The sequence below is a fragment of the Rhinichthys klamathensis genome, unplaced genomic scaffold, assembly GCF_029890125.1.
Source record: "Rhinichthys klamathensis goyatoka isolate OS25496 unplaced genomic scaffold, OSU_Roscu_1.1 h1tg000318l_1, whole genome shotgun sequence".
NCBI classification, from domain to species: Eukaryota; Metazoa; Chordata; class Actinopteri; order Cypriniformes; family Leuciscidae; genus Rhinichthys; species Rhinichthys klamathensis.
The window spans coordinates 1358956-1378845 of NW_026606834.1; the positions used below are offsets into that span (position 1 = coordinate 1358956).

Sequence of the window (19890 nt, forward strand, 5' to 3'; positions counted from 1 at the left end):
ATGGACAAACACAAAAAACACACATTTTAGACGTCTCAGCACAACTGGTTTCAACATTGATAATAATAAGAAATGTCTTATATTTCTAAAGTATATATTTCCCTTCATATTTACAATTTTTAGCACACCAGGAAGACTATGAACATGAAATTGTCCAGCCATGCCTTCCCGTTCCACAGGAGTATAAATATGAGGAAACACCAAGGCCAAATTCCTTTAATCATCCATTACAATGAGTAAAATAAAAGAATATAGTTCTTATACAAAATAGAAAGTGTCTGTAAGAAAATAGCTAAAGCAATCCCGATTTCTACCATCAGGGCAATAATTAAGAAGTTCCAATCAACTAAAGATGTTACGAATCTGCCTGAAACGTGTCTATAGTGTCTATATTCATGGTGAGGATAGTTCGAGGGACTCTCCATGGATCACAGCTGGTGAATTGCAGAAAATAGTTGAGTCTTGGGGTCAAAAAGAAAAATCCAAAAACAAACTCCAGCATATTCCTTTAGCCAGACACTAGAGCTTCAAACGGGACCTGGTTCTGTGGTCAGATGAAACTAAAACAGATGTCCCTGTTTCTGGTGCAAACAGGGATAAAAAAGTACCCTATGTTCACGCTTAAATATACCGCTGGAGCTTTAATGTTGTGACCCTATTTTTTGTTTGAGGTCCTGGATGCGATTTTTTTTTTTACCCAGAATGGTAGGGAAAGGTACCGCCTTTTTCGCCTCTGATTGGCTAGAAGGGCTCTCCTCCGATTGGTTATTAGATTTGGGTTAGTGTGTGTGTGATGGGTATGGGTAGGTTTAGGGGTCGGGTTAGTGTGTGTATGTGTGTGTGATGGGTAGGTTTAGGGGTCGGGTTAGTGTGTGTGTGTGTGTGTGTGTGTGCATGTGTGTGTGTGATGGGTAGGTTTAGGGGTTGGGTTAGTGTGTGATAGGTAGGTTTAGGCGTCGGCTTAGAGTGTGTGATGGGTAGGTTTAGGGGTCGGGTTAGTGTGTGTGTGTGTGTGTGATGGGTAGGTTTAGGGGTCGGGTTAGTCTGTGTGTGTGATGGGTAGGTTTAGGGGTCGGGTTAGTGTGTGTGTGTGATGGGTAGGTTTAGGGGTCGGGTTAGTGTGTGTGTGTGATGGGTAGGTTTAGGGGTCGGGTTAGTGTGTGTGTGTGATGGGTAGGTTTAGGGGTCGGGTTAGTCTGTGTGTGTGATGGGTAGGTTTAGGGGTCGGGTTAGTGTGTATGTGTGATGGGTAGGTTTAGGGGTCGGGTTAGTGTGTGTGTGTGATGGGTAGGTTTAGGGGTCGGGTTAGTGTGTGTGTGTGTGATGGGTAGGTTTAGTGGTTGTGTGTATGTGTAACTTCTCATCTGAAGAGATGACTTTTCACGGCCAAATCAAATAACCAATCGTAGGAGAGCCCTTCTAGCCAATCAGAGGCGAAAAAGGCGGTACCTTCCCCTACCATCCTGGGAAAAAAATATCGCGTCCTGGACTTCTAGTTCAGATCCATGGCATCATGGATTCTATCAAAGACAAACAGATAAAAAATGAAAACCTGACGCCTCTGCTAGAAATCTTATAATGGGCCGTGGTTGGATCTTCCATCAGGACAACGGTCCAAAACAAACATCGAAATCAACACAAAAATAGGAGCACAAACTAAAGCTTCTCTCACGGCCATCCCAGTCCCCTGACCGAACCCTATAGAAAACTTGTTATACTTAATGTATCAATGTACGTAATGAGGAGAGTGTATCAACATGGACCTGGAAACTGAAGGATATGGAGAGAGAACGCGTGGAGGAACGGTCTCTGATCTCAAAACTCATCAGGCATTATAAGAGACGACTCAGAGCTGTTATCTTTCCAAAACGAGGTTGCAAAAAGTATTAAATAAAAGGGTGCCATTAATTGTGGACAATGTGTATTAGAGAAAAACATTTATTTTTTAATGAGACTTTAATAAAAGGTCATGAGGATTAGCAATGCAGATTTTTTCTTTGTTCATATTTTGGTGCCAATAATTCTGACCAGGACAGTATATATATATATATATATATATATAGTATATACACAAGATTTCAATGAGCAGATGAGCCGACAGTCACGTTACAGTCAGAAGTGATTTAAACATAACTAATCATATCAATCAATTCATGATATTTGCACTGATTGCGATAAGAGTAATTTAGTTTGGTCCGGTGCAGACACGCCAAATTGCTAAATATGCAAATAACCTGCACAAATCATCTGGCATGTTTTAATGTGAATCAAACAGCCAACGTGTACTTCTGAATTAAACATCAGTCTCGTTTAGGCTAATTAAACAGGAATGTGCAACATCAGCGCTTACAGGTGCCACCTTCACTAAAGTTGTGCCAACTTACTAATTTATTAAACTACACAAGCTGAAGCCCACAGTAAAGAACAGAGAGAGAATTATATTTTATATTAATTTTATTATATTATATGATGTATATTATTACTAGTGCTGGGCAGCGATTAATCGCATCCAAAATAAAAGTGTGTGTTTACATATTATGTGTGTGCACTAGTGTTGTCATGATACCAAAATTATTGTTTCGATACCAATACCAAGTCAAAAATTTGTTATTTATATACAAAATATTTATATAATATAAATTATGTTTAAATATATATATATATATATATATATATACACAGTATATACATGCAAATATTTCTTAATACAGGTGAAACTCGAAAAATTAGAATATGGAGCAAAAGTTCATTTATTTCAGTAATTCAACTTAAAAGGTGAAACTAATATATTATATAGACTCATTACATGCAAAGTGAGATATTTCAAGCCTTTACTTGTTATAATTTTGATGATTATGGCTTACAGCTTATGAAAACCCCAAATTCAAAATTAGAATATTGTGAAAAGGTTTTCATAAGCTGTAAGCCATAATCATCATAATTATAACAAAGAAAGGCTTGAAATATCTCAATTTGCATGTAATGAGTCTATATAATATATTAGTTTCACCTTTTAAGTTGAATTACTGAAATAAAGTTTCACCTGTATATACATGCATGTGTGTGTATTTATATATACAAAATAATTATACACAATACACACACATATATTATGTAAACACAAACTTTTAATTTTGCCCAGCACTAGTTGTTACACAACGGTTGGCTTCTGACCAATACATCATCATCATACTTCCTCACACTAATCACGCTGCTGATCAGACGCATGTAAATACCCAGCATGCTCTCTGTTTTAACAGCTCCTCACCAGCAGGATGGAGTTCAGCACGTCGTTGTTAAGAGGCGACTCCTCGACGCGCTTGTGTCGCCGTATGCGCTTGCGTGCGCTGTGGACCATGTTGGAGACGGACAGCTTGTGGATGGGAACAGCAGCCGGCTCCGTCAGTTTGGACAAGGCTTGAGTGATGTCACTGTTCTCTATGGAAACATCACAGAGGTGGGAGGAGTCAGTCAATCAAACAATGCACAAAAAACACATAATATATAAAGTGATGAGAGTTGAGCAGCCGCTGTTAGAAACTGATTCAATTTAACGTTTGTCCTCAGAATGACGGTGCAATGAAAAAAATAATGTTCAGTATTTTTGTCTTGTTTTCCAGTATAAAAACAAGTACAAACATACTTTTACTTGAGCAGCAAAATGACTGAATAGATTAGGTCTTGTTTTCTAAAAAACTTATTAAAATTAAGTTATTAAGTGTTTAAAACAAGAAAAAATATCTGTCACTGGGGGTCAGAAAAATAATCTTAACTTGAAGGGAAACATTATTATTTTTCTGACCCCATTGGCAGATATTTGTTCTCGTCTTGACACTTGAAAATGACACTTAATATCTTCAGTCATTTTGCTTCTCGAATAAAAGTATCTTGATTTCAGAATGTTTCGATATTTGTATGGGAAACGAGACAAAAATACTACGAAAAAAAGTAATTTTTGCAATGTGAATATCTCCAAGCCAGTATTTCAGGATATTAAAATGGTGGAATAAATGGCAGACATCATGAATGGAAAGAACGGATGCTGAAGGATGACACGGTTAAAGCTGAATAAACACTTGCCTCACATTTCATGAATTCTGCATTATTGATTCTGTTATTTTCCTGTTTATTTCTGTGAAGCTGCTTTAAAACAATCTGTATTGTATAAAGCGCTGTAGAAATAAAGCCGACTTGATTTGATTCAGACGACACATGAAGTTTGATTCAAGTACATTCGGATCCATCCATCCATCCACCAATCCATTTATTCATTCATCCACCAATCCATCCATCCATCCATCCATCCATCCATCCATCCACCTACTCACCCATCCATCCACCTACCCACCCATCCATCCATCCATCCATCCACCAATCCATCTATTTATTCATCCATCCATCCATCCACCTACCCATTCATCCATCCATCCACCCATCCATCCACCCACCAATCCATCTATTCATTCATCCACCTACCCATCCATCCATCTATCCACCCATCCATCCATCCATCCATCCATCCATCCACCAATCCATCTATTCATTCATCCATCCATCCATCCACCTACCCATCCATCCATCCATCCACCCATCCATCCATCCACCAATCCATCTATTCATTCATCCACCTACCCATCCATCCATCTATCCACCCATCCATCCATCCATCCACCAATCCATCTATTCATTCATCCACCAATCCATCCACCTACCTATCCATCCATTCATCCATCCACCCATCCACCTACCCATCCACCCATCCATCCACCCATCCATCCATCCATCCATCCATCCATCCATCCATCCATCCATCCATCCACCAATCCATCTATTCATTCATCCACCAATCCATCCACCTACCCATCCACCCACCTACCCATCCATCCATCCATCCATTCATCGATCCACCCACCCATCCACCTACCCATCCACCTATCCATCCACCCATCCACCTACCCATCCACCTATCCATCCACCCATCCACCTACCCATCCACCCATCCATCCACCCATCCACCTACCCATCCATCCACCTACCCACCCCACCCATCCATCTACCCATCCATCCACCTACCCACCCCACCCATCCACCTACCCATCCATTCATTCATTCATCCACCAATCCATCCATCCACCGATCCATCAATCCATCCATTCATCCACCAATCCATCCACCTACCCATCCATCCATTCATCCATCCACTCATCCATCCATTCATCCACCAATTCATCCATCCATTCAGCCATCCATCTATTCATTCATCCACCAATCCATCCACCTACCCATCCATCCATCCATCCATCCATCCATTCATCCATCCACTCATCCATCCATCCATCCATTCATCCATCCACTCATCCATCCATCCATCCATCCATTCATCCATCCACTCATCCATCCATCCATCCACCAATCCATCCATCCATCCACCAATCCATCCATCCATTCATCAAACATGTACATCTGCTTATTCTCTCACGGAGCAGAAGTAGGAATACAGAACAAGAAGAACATCTGAACAAATAGCTTTAACCCTATAACCCTAAAAACCTTAAACAATCATTGTCTTTACCATTCAGATAAAAACCAAAACCCTAAAACCAGTGAAATGTGTCTCAAGTAGATGCTTAATGAGATTTCCAGCTCGTCCAGACATATGTGGTTAATTAATATCTAGAAAGAAATGTTCTGGATGACCTTTCCCTTCCTCTTCAACCGAGTTTCTCCCCAGAATCTCCTCCGTGGTTTCCTTCCGACAGCAAAGTTTGAAGAACTCCATGAGAAATTCACCTGAGGATCAAGACAACACATCAGGCTCAACCGCGCTCCTCTGTCCTCTCGCTCGGCGTGTTTGTGTGTTAGCGGCCGCTCTTACCCAGCAAACACTGCGGGTTGTCTGCTTTCCGCACTCGAACAGACCAGTGAGGTGCTTGAAGTGGATCCAGATCGCTGTGAGAGCAGAAAAACACACACGTAGATTCACTCCTTGAGGAACCTTCACTAAAACAAACATGTCTAGATATAAAGTTGCATTGCAATCTAAACATATGTGTCTAAATGTATGTGAACACTACACTTGGATATTTGTACTGGAAACAAGACAAAAATACAAAGTATTCTTAAATCAAGATACATTTACTTGACAGGCAAAATGACTGAAGATATTAAGTCTTGTTTTCTGAAAAATGTGTCAAATTAAGTGAGTTTTTGCTAAAAACAAGAACAAATATCTGCCAATGGGGTCAGAAAAATAAACTTAATTTAAACGTAAAACATTATTTTTCTGACTCCATTGGCAGATATTTGTTCTTGTTTTAAGCATAAAGTCATTTATGTTTAGATATTTTTATTGGAAAACAAGACAAAAATGCTGAGGAAAAAAACGTTAAAAAAAAAGTATGTTCTTACTTATTATATCTGTCTTGTTTTCCAGTACAAATATCTAAACATTCTTAAATCAAGACGCATTTACTGGAGAAGCAAAATTACTTAAGATATTAACTCTTGTTTTCTGAAAAATTGTTCAAAATTAAGTGAGTTTTTGCTCAAAACAAGAAAAAAAAATCTGCCAATGGGGGCAGTATAAAATTCATTTTCATTTTTCTAAACCCACTGGCATATATTGTAACTCGTTTTGATGATGGTTTTGAATTGCTTGAAATATGATTGAAATCACTTCAAAAAAGGAAAATACTGTTAAGTGCAACAGGCGCAAGTCTGTCACATAGGCTATACAATTATAAGAACATCATTATAATAGTGTGCTTGGGACATGGATATTAATGGTGAGACTTGATTTTTTTAATCAGGCTCTCAAAAATGTTATAAAAACTTGGATTTCGATTTATTGGCCAATATATCAGTTATCGGCTTGAATTATCGGTTATCGGCATCGGCCAAAATTTTCATATCAGTGCATCCCTAATCTTGATTTAGCCCTTGTGTTCTGTTCGAATTCTGTGTACTCCCCTTATGGACCGGGTCAAATTGACCCTAATTGGATTCAATACAATTCCTCAAAAATCACACTATGAAAAACAACAAAGATTTAGATACAAACTGTAAACTTTTAATATCAGCATTTGTCAAACATTACAAAAACATTATATCTGAAAATATGATTTATGAAAATGTTTTTAAAACATTTTTTAAAATAGTTTTGTTTTGACAAAATTGGAAAATAAACAGTATACTGATTTTTTTGCATATATTTTTTTTTTTTTTTTTTTTACATTTTATGCTTTGAACATCGTAACTGAACAAAAAAAAATTGCTGTATAATGAAAATTTTTCATTTTCCTAAGTTAACTTTCCCTAGTTTCCTAAGACCTATTTTCCTAGTTTCATTATTCACTCACTGGAAAGTGAGAAACCAAACATAACAAAAACATACATCAAATAAATGTTTTTTATTTATTTTTTGGCTCTGTGAAGCTGCCTTTGAAAATCCTACATAAAACTTTTGGTTAAAAGCTAGGTATTTTAGATATTTTTAAATATTGAAATGAGAGCTTATTTTACTATCTATGTCTGACAAAGATTTTCATCTGTAATTTGCTAATAATTCTGAACACTGTAATTTTAGCTTTTTCAAGTGTGTTTGGTTAGGGTTAGAGCACTTTTAGATGCACTTGCACGTTAGAACTGGAGTTGAAGTGCCCTTACATACAGAAAATAAATGTTTTTATTTTGTGTCTGTACAGTTGTTTTTGAATGGCTGCCTATGAGGGTCAAATTGACCCGCGAACATCACGAACGTAACAGTAATTTTGTTTGTATATGTCAAAACACATCAGCATGTTGAAACTTTGCATGCATGTTCATCATGATAAATGAGAAAAAGTCACAAAATATCAAGAAAAAAAACAAAGGTTAACCAGTATTTCCAACAACTTGAAAATCGAAACGGGTCAAATTGACCCGCAACATAACACAAGGGTTAAGAATGTTTAGATATTTGCACTGGATTGAAAACAAGACGTAATTTTTTCTTCCCATCGAGAAGTGTTGAGTGCTGATGCCATCGTAACCAATAACTAAATGAACAATGACTACTAATGCTTAAAAATCTGTTGAAAAGTCATGCAATTACGGCGTTTCACGACCAAACCGCGTGAGAGCGTGTGAAATAAGAGTGCTCGAGCACACTTCTGAATGTTTGTTCAAAATCATCAGAAAAAACTCTTTTTTGTACTCCAGAAGTAAGAGTTCATCAGCACATGCCCACACACCGAATGAGACTTGAGAAAACAGCACAAAGTGTTAATGTGATGCTACGGCTCACCGAGCAGCACTTCATCACTAAACTAAAAGGCGTAAAATAATGCGGCGCGAATCAATTTTGGCTTGGGTGTTTTTAAGGCGATGCACGCTCCCCCTCTTCTTCTCCTGAGCTGTGAAAAATTATTATGGGTAACAGGTTCTTTACGAGGTGACGAAACATGGATCTGGCACTGACATCAGCTGGAGTTGTTTTCGTGCATCATGCATATTCATGAGTAACTCAGTGCTATAAAAAACGATTACATCACTGTTCTATTTTCATAATCCACGGTGCACAAAATGTCAGTTTTGGTGCATAAAAGCACCAAAAACTTGGAAAACACTCACGAATAAACATCATTGTCCACAACGATTCCCTCCGTCAGGTTCGGCCACGTTGTTGCGAGATGCAGCTCACTGAAAAAAAGTGTGATTTGATTTACATGTGCAGATTTACTAATCACTACACTATTTAATCAGTCAGCAAGAAATTAACATTTCAAACGATTCTTCTTATAAGATCTGACCTGGGGACATTGTTTTATTCTAGTTTCAGCATCACTATCCTTCTTTAACATTTGATTTCTGTCAGAAACTTTAAACTCTTAATTTCAGAGTTTTTAAAGCATTTTGATACCATGTGATTGTGCGCCTTATGCATCAACATGTCTGTCTGACTTGACAATGCTTTGATGTTCTGAAAGGAAGTGATGAAATGGTTATTGACGGTCCATGAGGAGTTTGGGGTCAGTGCCACCTACTGGACGACACACCACACAAATGTCTATATGTGAGATATTACCTACAATCAAAACATTGAAATGCTCAGTAAGCCTTCTGTTACTAACACACCTTTAATGTAATGCAAAAACAAATCAATCAGTCAAAGTAGAGTACAATTGTAAATACACGTCATGATATTATTTGGTGTACTGAATTATTATTTAGGATTTTTATGCTGATTGAGAAAAGACTTGCATAATAATATTTTCTGAAAATATTACTGTATTTTTGATTAACTAAATGTTTTGGGGTCAGTAAGAAGTCTCTTCTGCTCACCAAAGCTGCATTTATTTAATAAAAAATACAGTAAAACTGTGAAATATTATTAGAATTTAAAATAAGTGTTTTCTATGTGAATATATATGAAAGTGTAATTTATTCCTGTGATCAAAGCTGAATATTCAGCATCATTACTCCAGTCTTCAGTGTCACATGATCCTTGTAAAAAACAGTTTTTGAATTTTAATATCACAATTTTTACTGTATCATTGATCAAATACATGCAGACTTTAAAAAATATTCACATTTATTTGTATAGCACTTTTCACAATACATATTGTTTCTATATATATATATATATAATATATGTTTTCATATACATATATATATTGAATATAAGTATATTTGTTTTTTGCATTACAGTAGTGAGAATTTGGGCAAAATGTGCTCAATTGTCATGAAAATAATCTCACGTTGCCGAAAAATACTTTGCCCTTTCAGTCGATAACACTCACTGATGCATTAAGTCGGATTATTAACCTATATAATTATCTATTTATTCAGATTTCCCTTTAATGCCGTTTTAATGCAGTTTGGTATAAAGAAATGATCTCCGCCGTGACATTGAACACAAACGCACCTGATGGGATCTTCACACGCTCCAAAAGGAAGTTTGCCAAACTCCACGCCGCCCACCTCTCCAGTGAGAAGCGCATCAAAGTCTAAAAACAACACACACACACAGTCACACCTTTTCATTTTATATTAACTTTGACTTTCATTTTAGCTTATGATCAAAGTAATATAGAGCAGTGAAATTAATCAACTCCGGATATACGTAGAATATTATCATCTGCCTGTGTAAACATCTCCTGCACTGCTTAATACAGAGGTAAACACTCACGGCGCACCGAATCCACTGAGTAAATGTAATATTGACAGAGATGTTCTGATCGACACACATGCGACTCCATGGCAACAGCAAAAGTTTCTCCAATGTATCAAATAAAAATTTCCATACTCCCTAGGAAACATTCTGCTGCGCCTACACTGCAAAATAATAATAAATATAAAATAACAGGTCAAATCAAGCAAAACAGCTTCATGAATTATAGTCATGCACTGCAAACAATGATGTTCTTTCTCAGTATTTCTGTCTTGTTTTCAAGTACAAATATCTAAACATTCTTAAATCAAGATACATTTACTGGAGAAGCAAAATGACTGAAGATCTTGTGCCTCCTTAGGGACATTTTTGGCCTTTTCAGTTTTGTTTTTTTGATCACTTTGCCTGTGTTAATGCTAACTGCATAAAATTTGACACAGGTGTGTATTTTTATTGTAATTTTACTATTTCACCGCACAAGGTACACAAAATACTCCCTCTCAGCGCCTTTTGGACAAAAATGTCCCCATTGAAACCCATTAAAACTGCAATTTTTTATCCCAGGGCCATTTAACTATAAAATGATGCAATCTTTGTTAAAGCTGCCGTCGGCAACATTTTTTGATCTGACTGTCAATCACAGATCGGGCACACGCCACCCCTCGCGCACGCTACAATCCCATGCACACGCCTGAAGTTCACGGAAGTTCGCGCAGTAACGAAGAGTGATGGCGGAATATCAAGTAAGCTCATTTAGAGTATAAATGACGTTAGCAATTGCAATCTATCGGTAGATTAGCCAGGACAGCATACCTCCAAATACTCCATGGTGTTGATGGATGCTGATGAGACGGGGGTGTGCACAGATAACCTGGTGCACACGCACTGACGAGCTCGAACTCGGTGGGAGGGTATTCGTTGATAGTGGGGGAGGGGCATGAGAGTTGTAAACATTCAAAATTTTGCCTAAATCCACTCAATCTGCCAGACTTGCCGACTGCAGCTTTAAGAGGCTTTCATTCTGTTGGCAAGGCTTCAACATTAAAATGTTTACTATTTTTTACCAGATGGTGCCATTTTTCCAGGTTTGGCCTATAAAGCAAATTCTCGCTTTATTCCTGTTTTCTGTTTCGGCATATTATAGAGGCAATTGGATCAATTATGCAACGGTATTTGTGTAGGTGTGTTGGTATGGATGTCAGAGTGTAGTTGGTATGTGTTATAAAATATATATATATGTAGATTAGCCAGGACAGATGTACTCGTTACATCATAAGAAGAATGGCATCTACGCTAACTTTAGTGTCTTTGTTTATCCCGAGGTTTTCCTGCAGCCTGCCGGATCCAGGCCGTATCCAGATCTGACGAAGGAGATTCGCCTGGACCCGATGACAATGCAGTGCTGAAGTGTCAACTATCCTCTCCCTATGGAGGATCCCTTTGCCACTCTACAGATAAAGCGTTGTTGAAAATCCGGGTCGCGTACCGAAGTGATAAAATAAAATTCTGTATCAAATTTATAGGCAAGACAAGTAGTTTGTTTAGGCATGGTTTGTTGGGAAATTACAAACCTGCGCACACATATTCAAACGAATATAACTATAGAATCGATTTTTAATGCGCATGTGAACGCCATCAGGTCACAGGTTCGCGTTTAAAGTCTGTTTAGAGAGAACGCCGTCGTCTTAGTGGCCCCTAATGTAATAACAAATGATAATTTTGCTGGAAGTGAATCAATCAAAACCAACTTTAGCCGGAAATAACATTATTCAAAAATCGCTATAAAGCCAAAACAATCTCTGTTACCGTAAATTGTATGTTTATCTCTGTAAAGCTGCTTTAAAACAATCTCCATTGTTAAAAGCGCTATATAAATGAAGATGACTTGACTTGACTTATATGTGTGTGCATGTGTGTGTTTGTAATATTGAGAGAGGAAAAACTCAACTGCAAATCTAAAATCCAATCACTGTGTGACTAGTGGAGTTTTGCTGCATGGCATCCAATGGGGAAAGTCTGTTACTGCGCCCAAACAAACTCTTACTGAAAGCTCATTTTTTGAGAAATCATCCTCAAATTTGGAACACAACTTATTTATATTAATGGCTTTGATTTTCTAGCCGTTTTTGAGTTCAACTTGTTTCATAAAATATATATTTTATATAAAATAATGTTCATAAATAATTTTCATAAACTTAAACCTATATAACTTTTTTTTGGATTGACTTATTCATTTTTTTTTTTTACTTCAGCAATAATCTGTCAAGGGTCTTCTTTAAAATGATACCAAACTTAAGTCTGTGCTCCCAAGCTTCAAATTTTTAATGACGTGGACATTTTTGTCCTCTATGGGAGCTATGTGTAACTTTTTTTAAATGAGGCACAAGGGTTAAATGCACAGAGGATTATCATGATAACGATAAAGATATAGCTCTAATAATCATTCACACCACAACTATAACTATAACCGCAGAGAAACAATATCGTTGGAATCAGTTTCAGAACGATTTTTCCAGCTGATGAACGATAAAAACACTGGCAGCCAATCAGAATCCATCCTGCTTTAAAGAGCTCGAACTATTTAAAGTGACAGACGACAAAACTGCAGCTTACAATAAACAGAACGATATCGTCCGCTGGTGTGGACAATTATATAGTTATAATTACAGCTATCTTTATAGTTATCATTCCTGGTATGAACTGGTATAAGTCTTGTTTTCTGAAAAGCTCATCGATATGAAGGGAGTTTATGATTAAAACAAGAAAAAATATCTTAAAAATAAACTTAATTCAAAGGGAAAACAAGGGAAAATCACTTTGCCTGAATCATTCTGGTGCCGTTTAGTTATATTTGAGTTTGGACATTTTTGGGAATAGTATATAGTATGAAACTTGGTAAAGGTTTTGGCACTTGCTGTGTGAACACAAAAAAAAAATCATGTATATGGAAAAGATTAAATGGTCCTGAAAAATAGTAATATTGTATTGTCTGTGGTCAAAAATGACTACTACTGCACACAAACACATTCTTACTGAACGCTCATTTTTTGAGATATCAACCTCAAATTTGGAAAACAGATCATTTAGATTTATTTTTTCACAGTTTAAGAGTAAAACGTGTTTTGAAAAATATATATATCATATAAAAACTGATTTCTTTTTTTATTTTTGTACATTTTCATAACAATAATGTAACATTTTATAACTTTTTTCAAGTTCATTTTTTCAATAAACCTTCCAAGTGTCGTCTTTAAAAAGAGACCAAACTTAAGTCTGTGCTCCAAAGCATTAAAGATGTATGGTCTATGCTCAAAAAGTGAATAAATGGATTATAACTATTGCATAAATATAATTTAGTACCATAAAATCCCCTAAAAATACAAAATGTTAAATAAAAAATATTATTGAACTTAAATATAGTACAATCATTTCATTGAAACAAAATCCTGTCCCACAAGTTTTGCATCTAAAAGGGAAATTCCTACAAGTGCATACGAAAAAATAACAAACAAAAATAACCCTCGCCTTTTCAGCGCTGATTCTTCACTGTGTGTCTTTAGTAAATCCTGACAGCAGTTTTTAACACCAACAGAGGGTTTGTGCTGGAGCAAGCTGTTCAAGCTAAATCTGGCCCTTAATATCTTTAGTCATTTTGCTTCGCCAGTAAATGTATCTTAATTTAAGAATGTTTAGATATTTGTACTGGAAACAGGACTAAAATACAGAGGAAGAAAATACTTTTTTTGCAGTGTAGCGCACAGAAGAACGTCAACAATAATCTCATATTTGACTTGACTTGAGTTGACTCAGTTGTTCTGACTACAGCTAACCTGATTTCTCACTGCTGTCTCAATGACCTCTCAGCTGTTCTGAAAGCCTTTTTAGTTAAAGAGCCCCAAGTGGTGAAAATCCAGTTTTTAATGTTGTTTGTATGTGTATGTGGTGTTTTTAATATGCTTTAAGACACACCATGTGTAAATTCATAAGTCGACAGCATTGCTGAGTATTTTCTCCTTAAAACTGCAGTGAACCAAAGACAGTCTCAAAAACACGGTTTGAAATCGCTGGTGTTTCTGACGTCACAAACGACCTTGTAACCAATCAGATCAACGTGTGCTCGTCAACCAGTGGATCTCTGAGCTGAGTGAGTGAGTGGAGGCGGGGCTCATTTGCATATTCATATAACCGCATATACTAAATGAGGTAAGGGTGTCGAGTTACATTCAAGCTATTTTAAGGCATAAAGAAAAAATTTTTCAAGGAAAAAACATTTAAAGATGTAATTTTGGTGATTAAAGATTAATTTTACGGGATAAAATTATGACTTTAAGAGTTTCAGCAGCGAATAACAACAGAAAACAGAAGTGTTCAGTGCAGCCGGTACGTCCGTGAAGTCATTAAACCCTCCTCACAAGGCTTCTAGTGAGTGCAACACGCTGAAACGCTGCAGACTGATCTCAGATCAGACACACACCTGGCGGCTGCTGAGGCCACGAGCACTGCTGCCAGTCCTGAAGGACGTACGTGAAGCGAATGGCGATGTTAATGGGTGGCAGCGGCATCAGTGGGCAGCCCTGTGGACACAAAACATCAAGAGAATGAAGGAGACGGACGGTAAAAATGACAAAAGAAAACAATCAATTGTGCAATTATTAAATTTCAACTGAAAAATGCATACCTATCAAATGCACCTTTCTATGACAAGTAAATGCAGTTAATCAATATCAAAGAAATGCATTTGAGTTTTGACTAGAAAAGTGATGAATGAATAAATGAAGCTGTTTGCATTCAACTAGTAAAACCACTTACTAGTAGTCCTGGTAAAAAGGGAACTTCAGTACACTTAGTTTAAACTGCCCCTATTATGCATTTTTCGGGTATTATCTTTCATGTAGTGTGTAATATACTGTAGCTGTTTGTGAATGTAAAAGCTATTCTGAATCTAGTCATCAGTAATTACTTCCTGCTTGAATCTATGTAGGTTTGAAACACATTTGCATAATGCCCGTCTATGGTCTTCGTTGGCTGCCCACGAACAATGTCTACTTTGCCCCTCAAACACTGCAGCTGTATCTGAGACTGGAAGAGTTTGGTTTGAGTTGTTCATGTCGAGAAGACAAAAAGCAAATCCACGTTGATGCACTTCAAAACGATGAGGACTTGCGCTGGAATTGATATGGAAAAACCCGGCACTATCGTTACTGTTCATTTCACTGTGTATCAAGAGCTGAAATTCAGAGCGTTTGGTTGCTGACACGTGCTGTAAGCGGTCGACCAATCACAACAGACTGGGCCATCTGACCAATCAGAGCAGAGTAGACCAATCACAACAGACTGGGCCATCTGACCAATCAGAGCAGAGTAGACCAATCACAACAGACTGGGCCATCTGACCAATCAGAGCAGAGTAGACCAATCACAACAGACTGGGCCGTCTGACCAATCACAGCAGAGTAGACCAATCACAACAGACTGGGTCGTCTGACCAATCAGAGCAGAGTAGACCAATCACAACAGACTGGGCCGTCTGACCAATCACAGCAGAGTAGACCAATCACAACAGACTGGGCCATCTGACCAATCAGAGCAGAGTAGACCAATCACAACAGACTGGGCCGTCTGACCAATCACAGCAGAGTAGACCAATCACAACAGACTGGGTCGTCTGACCAATCAGAGCAGAGTAGACCAATCACAACAGACTGGGCCGTCTGACCAATCACAGCAGAGTAGACCAATCACAACAGACTGGGTCGTCTGACCAATCAGAGCAGAGTAGACCAATCACAACAGACTGGGTCGTCTGACCAATCAGAGCAGAGTAGACCAATCACAACAGACTGGGTCGTCTGACCAATCAGAGCAGAGTAGACCAATCACACCAGACTGGGCCGTCTGACCAATCAGAGCAGAGTAGGCCAATCACAACAGACTGGGTCGTCTGACCAATCAGAGCAGAGTAGACCAATCACAACAGACTGGGCCGTCTGACCAATCAGAGCAGAGTAGACCAATCACAACAGACTGGGTCGTCTGACCAATCAGAGCAGAGTAGACCAATCACAACAGACTGGGTCGTCTGACCAATCAGAGCAAAGTAGACCAATCACACCAGACTGGGCCGTCTGACCAATCAGAGCAGAGTAGACCAATCACACCAGACTGGGTCGTCTGACCAATCAGAGCAGAGTAGACCAATCACAACAGACTGGGTCGTCTGACCAATCAGAGCAGAGTAGACCAATCACAACAGACTGGGTCGTCTGACCAATCAGAGCAAAGTAGACCAATCACACCAGACTGGGCCGTCTGACCAATCAGAGCAGAGTAGACCAATCACAACAGACTGGGCCGTCTGACCAATCAGAGCAGAGTAGGCCAATCACAACAGACTGGGTCGTCTGACCAATCAGAGCAGAGTAGACCAATCACAACAGACTGGGTCGTCTGACCAATCAGAGCAGAGTAGACCAATCACAACAGACTGGGTCGTCTGACCAATCAGAGCAGAGTAGGCCAATCACAACAGACTGGGTCGTCTGACCAATCATAGCAGAGTAGACCAATCACAACAGACTGGGCCATCTGACCAATCAGAGCAGAGTAGACCAATCACAACAGACTGGGCCATCTGACCAATCAGAGCAGAGCAGGCTCTCTGAACAGCGGGGTTTTGAGACACTCAATCTTTTATCAAACAGTGTATATTGTGAAAAACGATATCGTTGGGATCACTTTCAGAACGATTTTTTTCCAGCTGTCGAATGAAAAAACACTGACAGCCAATCAGAATCCATTCTAATTTAAAGGTCTCGCGCATTTAAAATGGCAGATGACATTGCAGAGAAGTTAATCGTCGAGGTACAAAAAAATCCTCTACTGTTTGACAAGTCAAACCCTTTTTTCAAGGATACGTTAAAAAAGATGGATATATGGAAAGCAATCGGTCGTATCCTGGGAATAAATGGTGAGAAGTATTAACGATGAGATATTACCCAGCTAACAGGGAACGTTCCCAGAACATTCACTAACGTTCTATAAAAGTTGTGTAAATGTTAGTACAAAACGTTATTAAAATAATGTTTTCGGAACGTTCATATAACGTTCTTGGCTCTTGCTGATGTCCTCTTTCACGATGTCCAGGATGTCTTGAAACTGTTGTTGATTAATTCGAAAATATGAATAAAATTTGTCTTCAAAAGACGACAACTCTCTAATCAGAGTGACGGATTCTCCCAACTCCTGTCGTCTTTTGAGGATATCGTGTACCCAAAAGCGCCGGTTTTTCTTTTGATATTTTTTTGTAACGTAAAGCAGCAGCAGGTCATCCATTTTCGCTACTTTGAAACCGCAGCGCGGGCGCGTGCTTAGAATAAAAAATACCGTTATCGGTCGTTGGTGTGGACGCATATATAGTTATCTTTGTCGTTATCTTTATAGTTATCGTGCTTGATGTGAACGGGACTTAACGCTGTCAACTGTCGTAGCAATCTTTTTCCAAATTAAACATTTTTTCTTGTTACTACGTTCTCCGCTAAATTTCCCAAGTAAAATGTCCTTGTAACTGTTACACTCCTCCAACACACACATACACTCACCTAAAGGATTATTAGGAACACCATACTAATACTGTGTTTGACCCCCTTTCACCTTCAGAACTGCCTTAATTCTACGTGGCATTGATTCAACAAGGTGCTGAAAGCATTCTTTAGAAATGTTGGCCCATATTGATAGGATAGCATCTTGCAGTTGCAACTTGGGCGGCAGTGGCTCAGTGGTTCATGTGGGTTGTCTACAAACCGGAAGGTTGGTGGTTCAATCCTCGGTTCCACCTGACCAAGTGTCGAGGTGTCCTTGAGCAAGACACCTAACCCCGGCTGCTCCCGACGAGCTGGATGGCGCCTTGCATGGCTGCCGTCGCCCGTCGGTGTATGAATGAGTGTGTGAATGGGTGAATGTGAGGCAAATGTAAAGCGCTTTGGTGGCCATTGGGTCTGTGAAAGCGCTATATAAATGCAGTCCATTCCATTTACCATTTGCAGTTGATGGAGATTTGTGGGATGCACATCCAGGGCACGAAGCTCCCGTTCCACCACATCCCAAAGATGCTCTATTGGGTTGAGATCTGGTGACTGTGGGGGCCATTTTAGTACAGTGAACTCATTGTCATGTTCAAGAAACCAATTTGAAATGATTCGAGGTTTGTGACATGGTGCATTATCCTGCTGGAAGTAGCCATCAGAGGATGGGTACATGGTGGCCATAAAGGGATGGACATGGTCAGAAACAATGCTCAGGTAGGCCGTGGCATTTAAACGATGCCCAATTGGCACTAAGGGGCCTAAAGTGTGCCAAGAAAACATCCCCCACAACATTACACCACCACCACCAGCCTGCACAGTGGTAACAAGGCATGATGGTTCCATGTTCTCATTCTGTTTACGCCAAATTCTGACTCTACCATCTGAATGTCTCAACAGAAATCGAGACTCATCAGACCAGGCAACATTTTTCCAGTCTTCAACTGTTCAATTTTGGTGAGCTCTTGCAAATTGTAGCCTCTTTTTCCTATTTGTAGTGGAGATGAGTGGTACCCGGTGGGGTCTTCTGCTGTTGTAGCCCATCCGCCTCAAGGTTGTGCGTGTTGTGGCTTCACAAATGCTTTGCTGCATACCTCGGTTGTAACGAGTGGTTATTTCAGTCAAAGTTGCTCTTCTATCAGCTTGAATCAGTCGGCCCATTCTCCTCTGACCTCTAGCATCAACAAGGCATTTTCGCCCACAGGACTGCCGCATACTGGATGTTTTTCCCTTTTCACACCATTCTTTGTAAACCCTAGAAATGGTTGTGCGTGAAAATCCCAGTAACTGAGCAGATTGTGAAATACTCAGACCGGCCCGTCTGGCACCAACAACCATGCCACGCTCAAAATTGCTTAAATCACCTTTCTTTCCCATTCTGACATTCAGTTTGGAGTTCAGGAGATTGTCTTGACCAGGACCACACCCCTAAATGCACTGAAGCAACTGCCATGTGATTGGTTGATTAGATAATTGCATTAATGAGAAATTGAACAGGTGTTCCTAATAATCCTTTAGGTGAGTGTATCTTCCGCTGGGGTAAACTGCACCGAGCGGTTGAATGCGCTTACTCGATCCGCCAAGTGTCTTATTTTACCCAGAATGCATTGCAGTGTAGTCCTCCTTAAGATAGTCAGAGTCTTAAGTGCTTTGTGCAACGTTCTGATTTACATGTCTATCTGGAGTCTGACTATCTACTATATCTAAGCCGTAGTCGAAGTCTATCTTTGTGAAACCGGCCCCAGGAGAACTCACAATCTTGTTCTTGAAGATGTCGAGCAGGCCGGACAGGTGGTTGTACTGGCTGGGCACTTTACGCAGATGCACGATCTCGAAGTCCGAGCGAACACCGGGTCCCTGACACTCGCCCGCAAACATCCTCCTCCACTTCTGCTGGATCTGGACGAACAGCGGCACGTGGCTGCAAAACAGAAGAAGAGCAGGAGTGTGGATATAACATGTGGAACGGGCTTTACCTATCACTCCTATCATGCTTTTTAACACCGTAAACACAAGAACAGCTTTAGAAGGGACAGGAAAAATCTGGTTCATTTAGCAATATAGAGAGTGAATTAAGAATTATGTGTATGATGTATATCAGGCTGTTATGATAACTGGTAACACTTTACAATAAGGTTCATTAGTAACATTAGTTAACTA

At 39.1% G+C, this 19890-nt stretch overlaps 1 protein-coding gene across 2 annotated transcripts in view; it reads right to left on the reverse strand.

Annotated features, from left to right (window-relative positions):
- rab3gap1 (RAB3 GTPase activating protein subunit 1) overlaps positions 1 to 19890 on the reverse strand; it is a 60045-nt gene that overhangs the window by 32628 nt on the left and 7527 nt on the right. For both annotated transcript variants that reach the window (XM_056271347.1, XM_056271346.1), the window contains exons 7-13: positions 19486 to 19651; positions 14625 to 14724; positions 9905 to 9986; positions 8611 to 8679; positions 5876 to 5949; positions 5698 to 5790; positions 3269 to 3438 (exon numbers count right to left, since the gene is read on the reverse strand). In XM_056271347.1, the coding sequence (XP_056127322.1) occupies positions 3269 to 3438; positions 5698 to 5790; positions 5876 to 5949; positions 8611 to 8679; positions 9905 to 9986; positions 14625 to 14724; positions 19486 to 19651 (754 nt within the window). The remainder of the gene's footprint in view (positions 1 to 3268; positions 3439 to 5697; positions 5791 to 5875; positions 5950 to 8610; positions 8680 to 9904; positions 9987 to 14624; positions 14725 to 19485; positions 19652 to 19890) is intronic.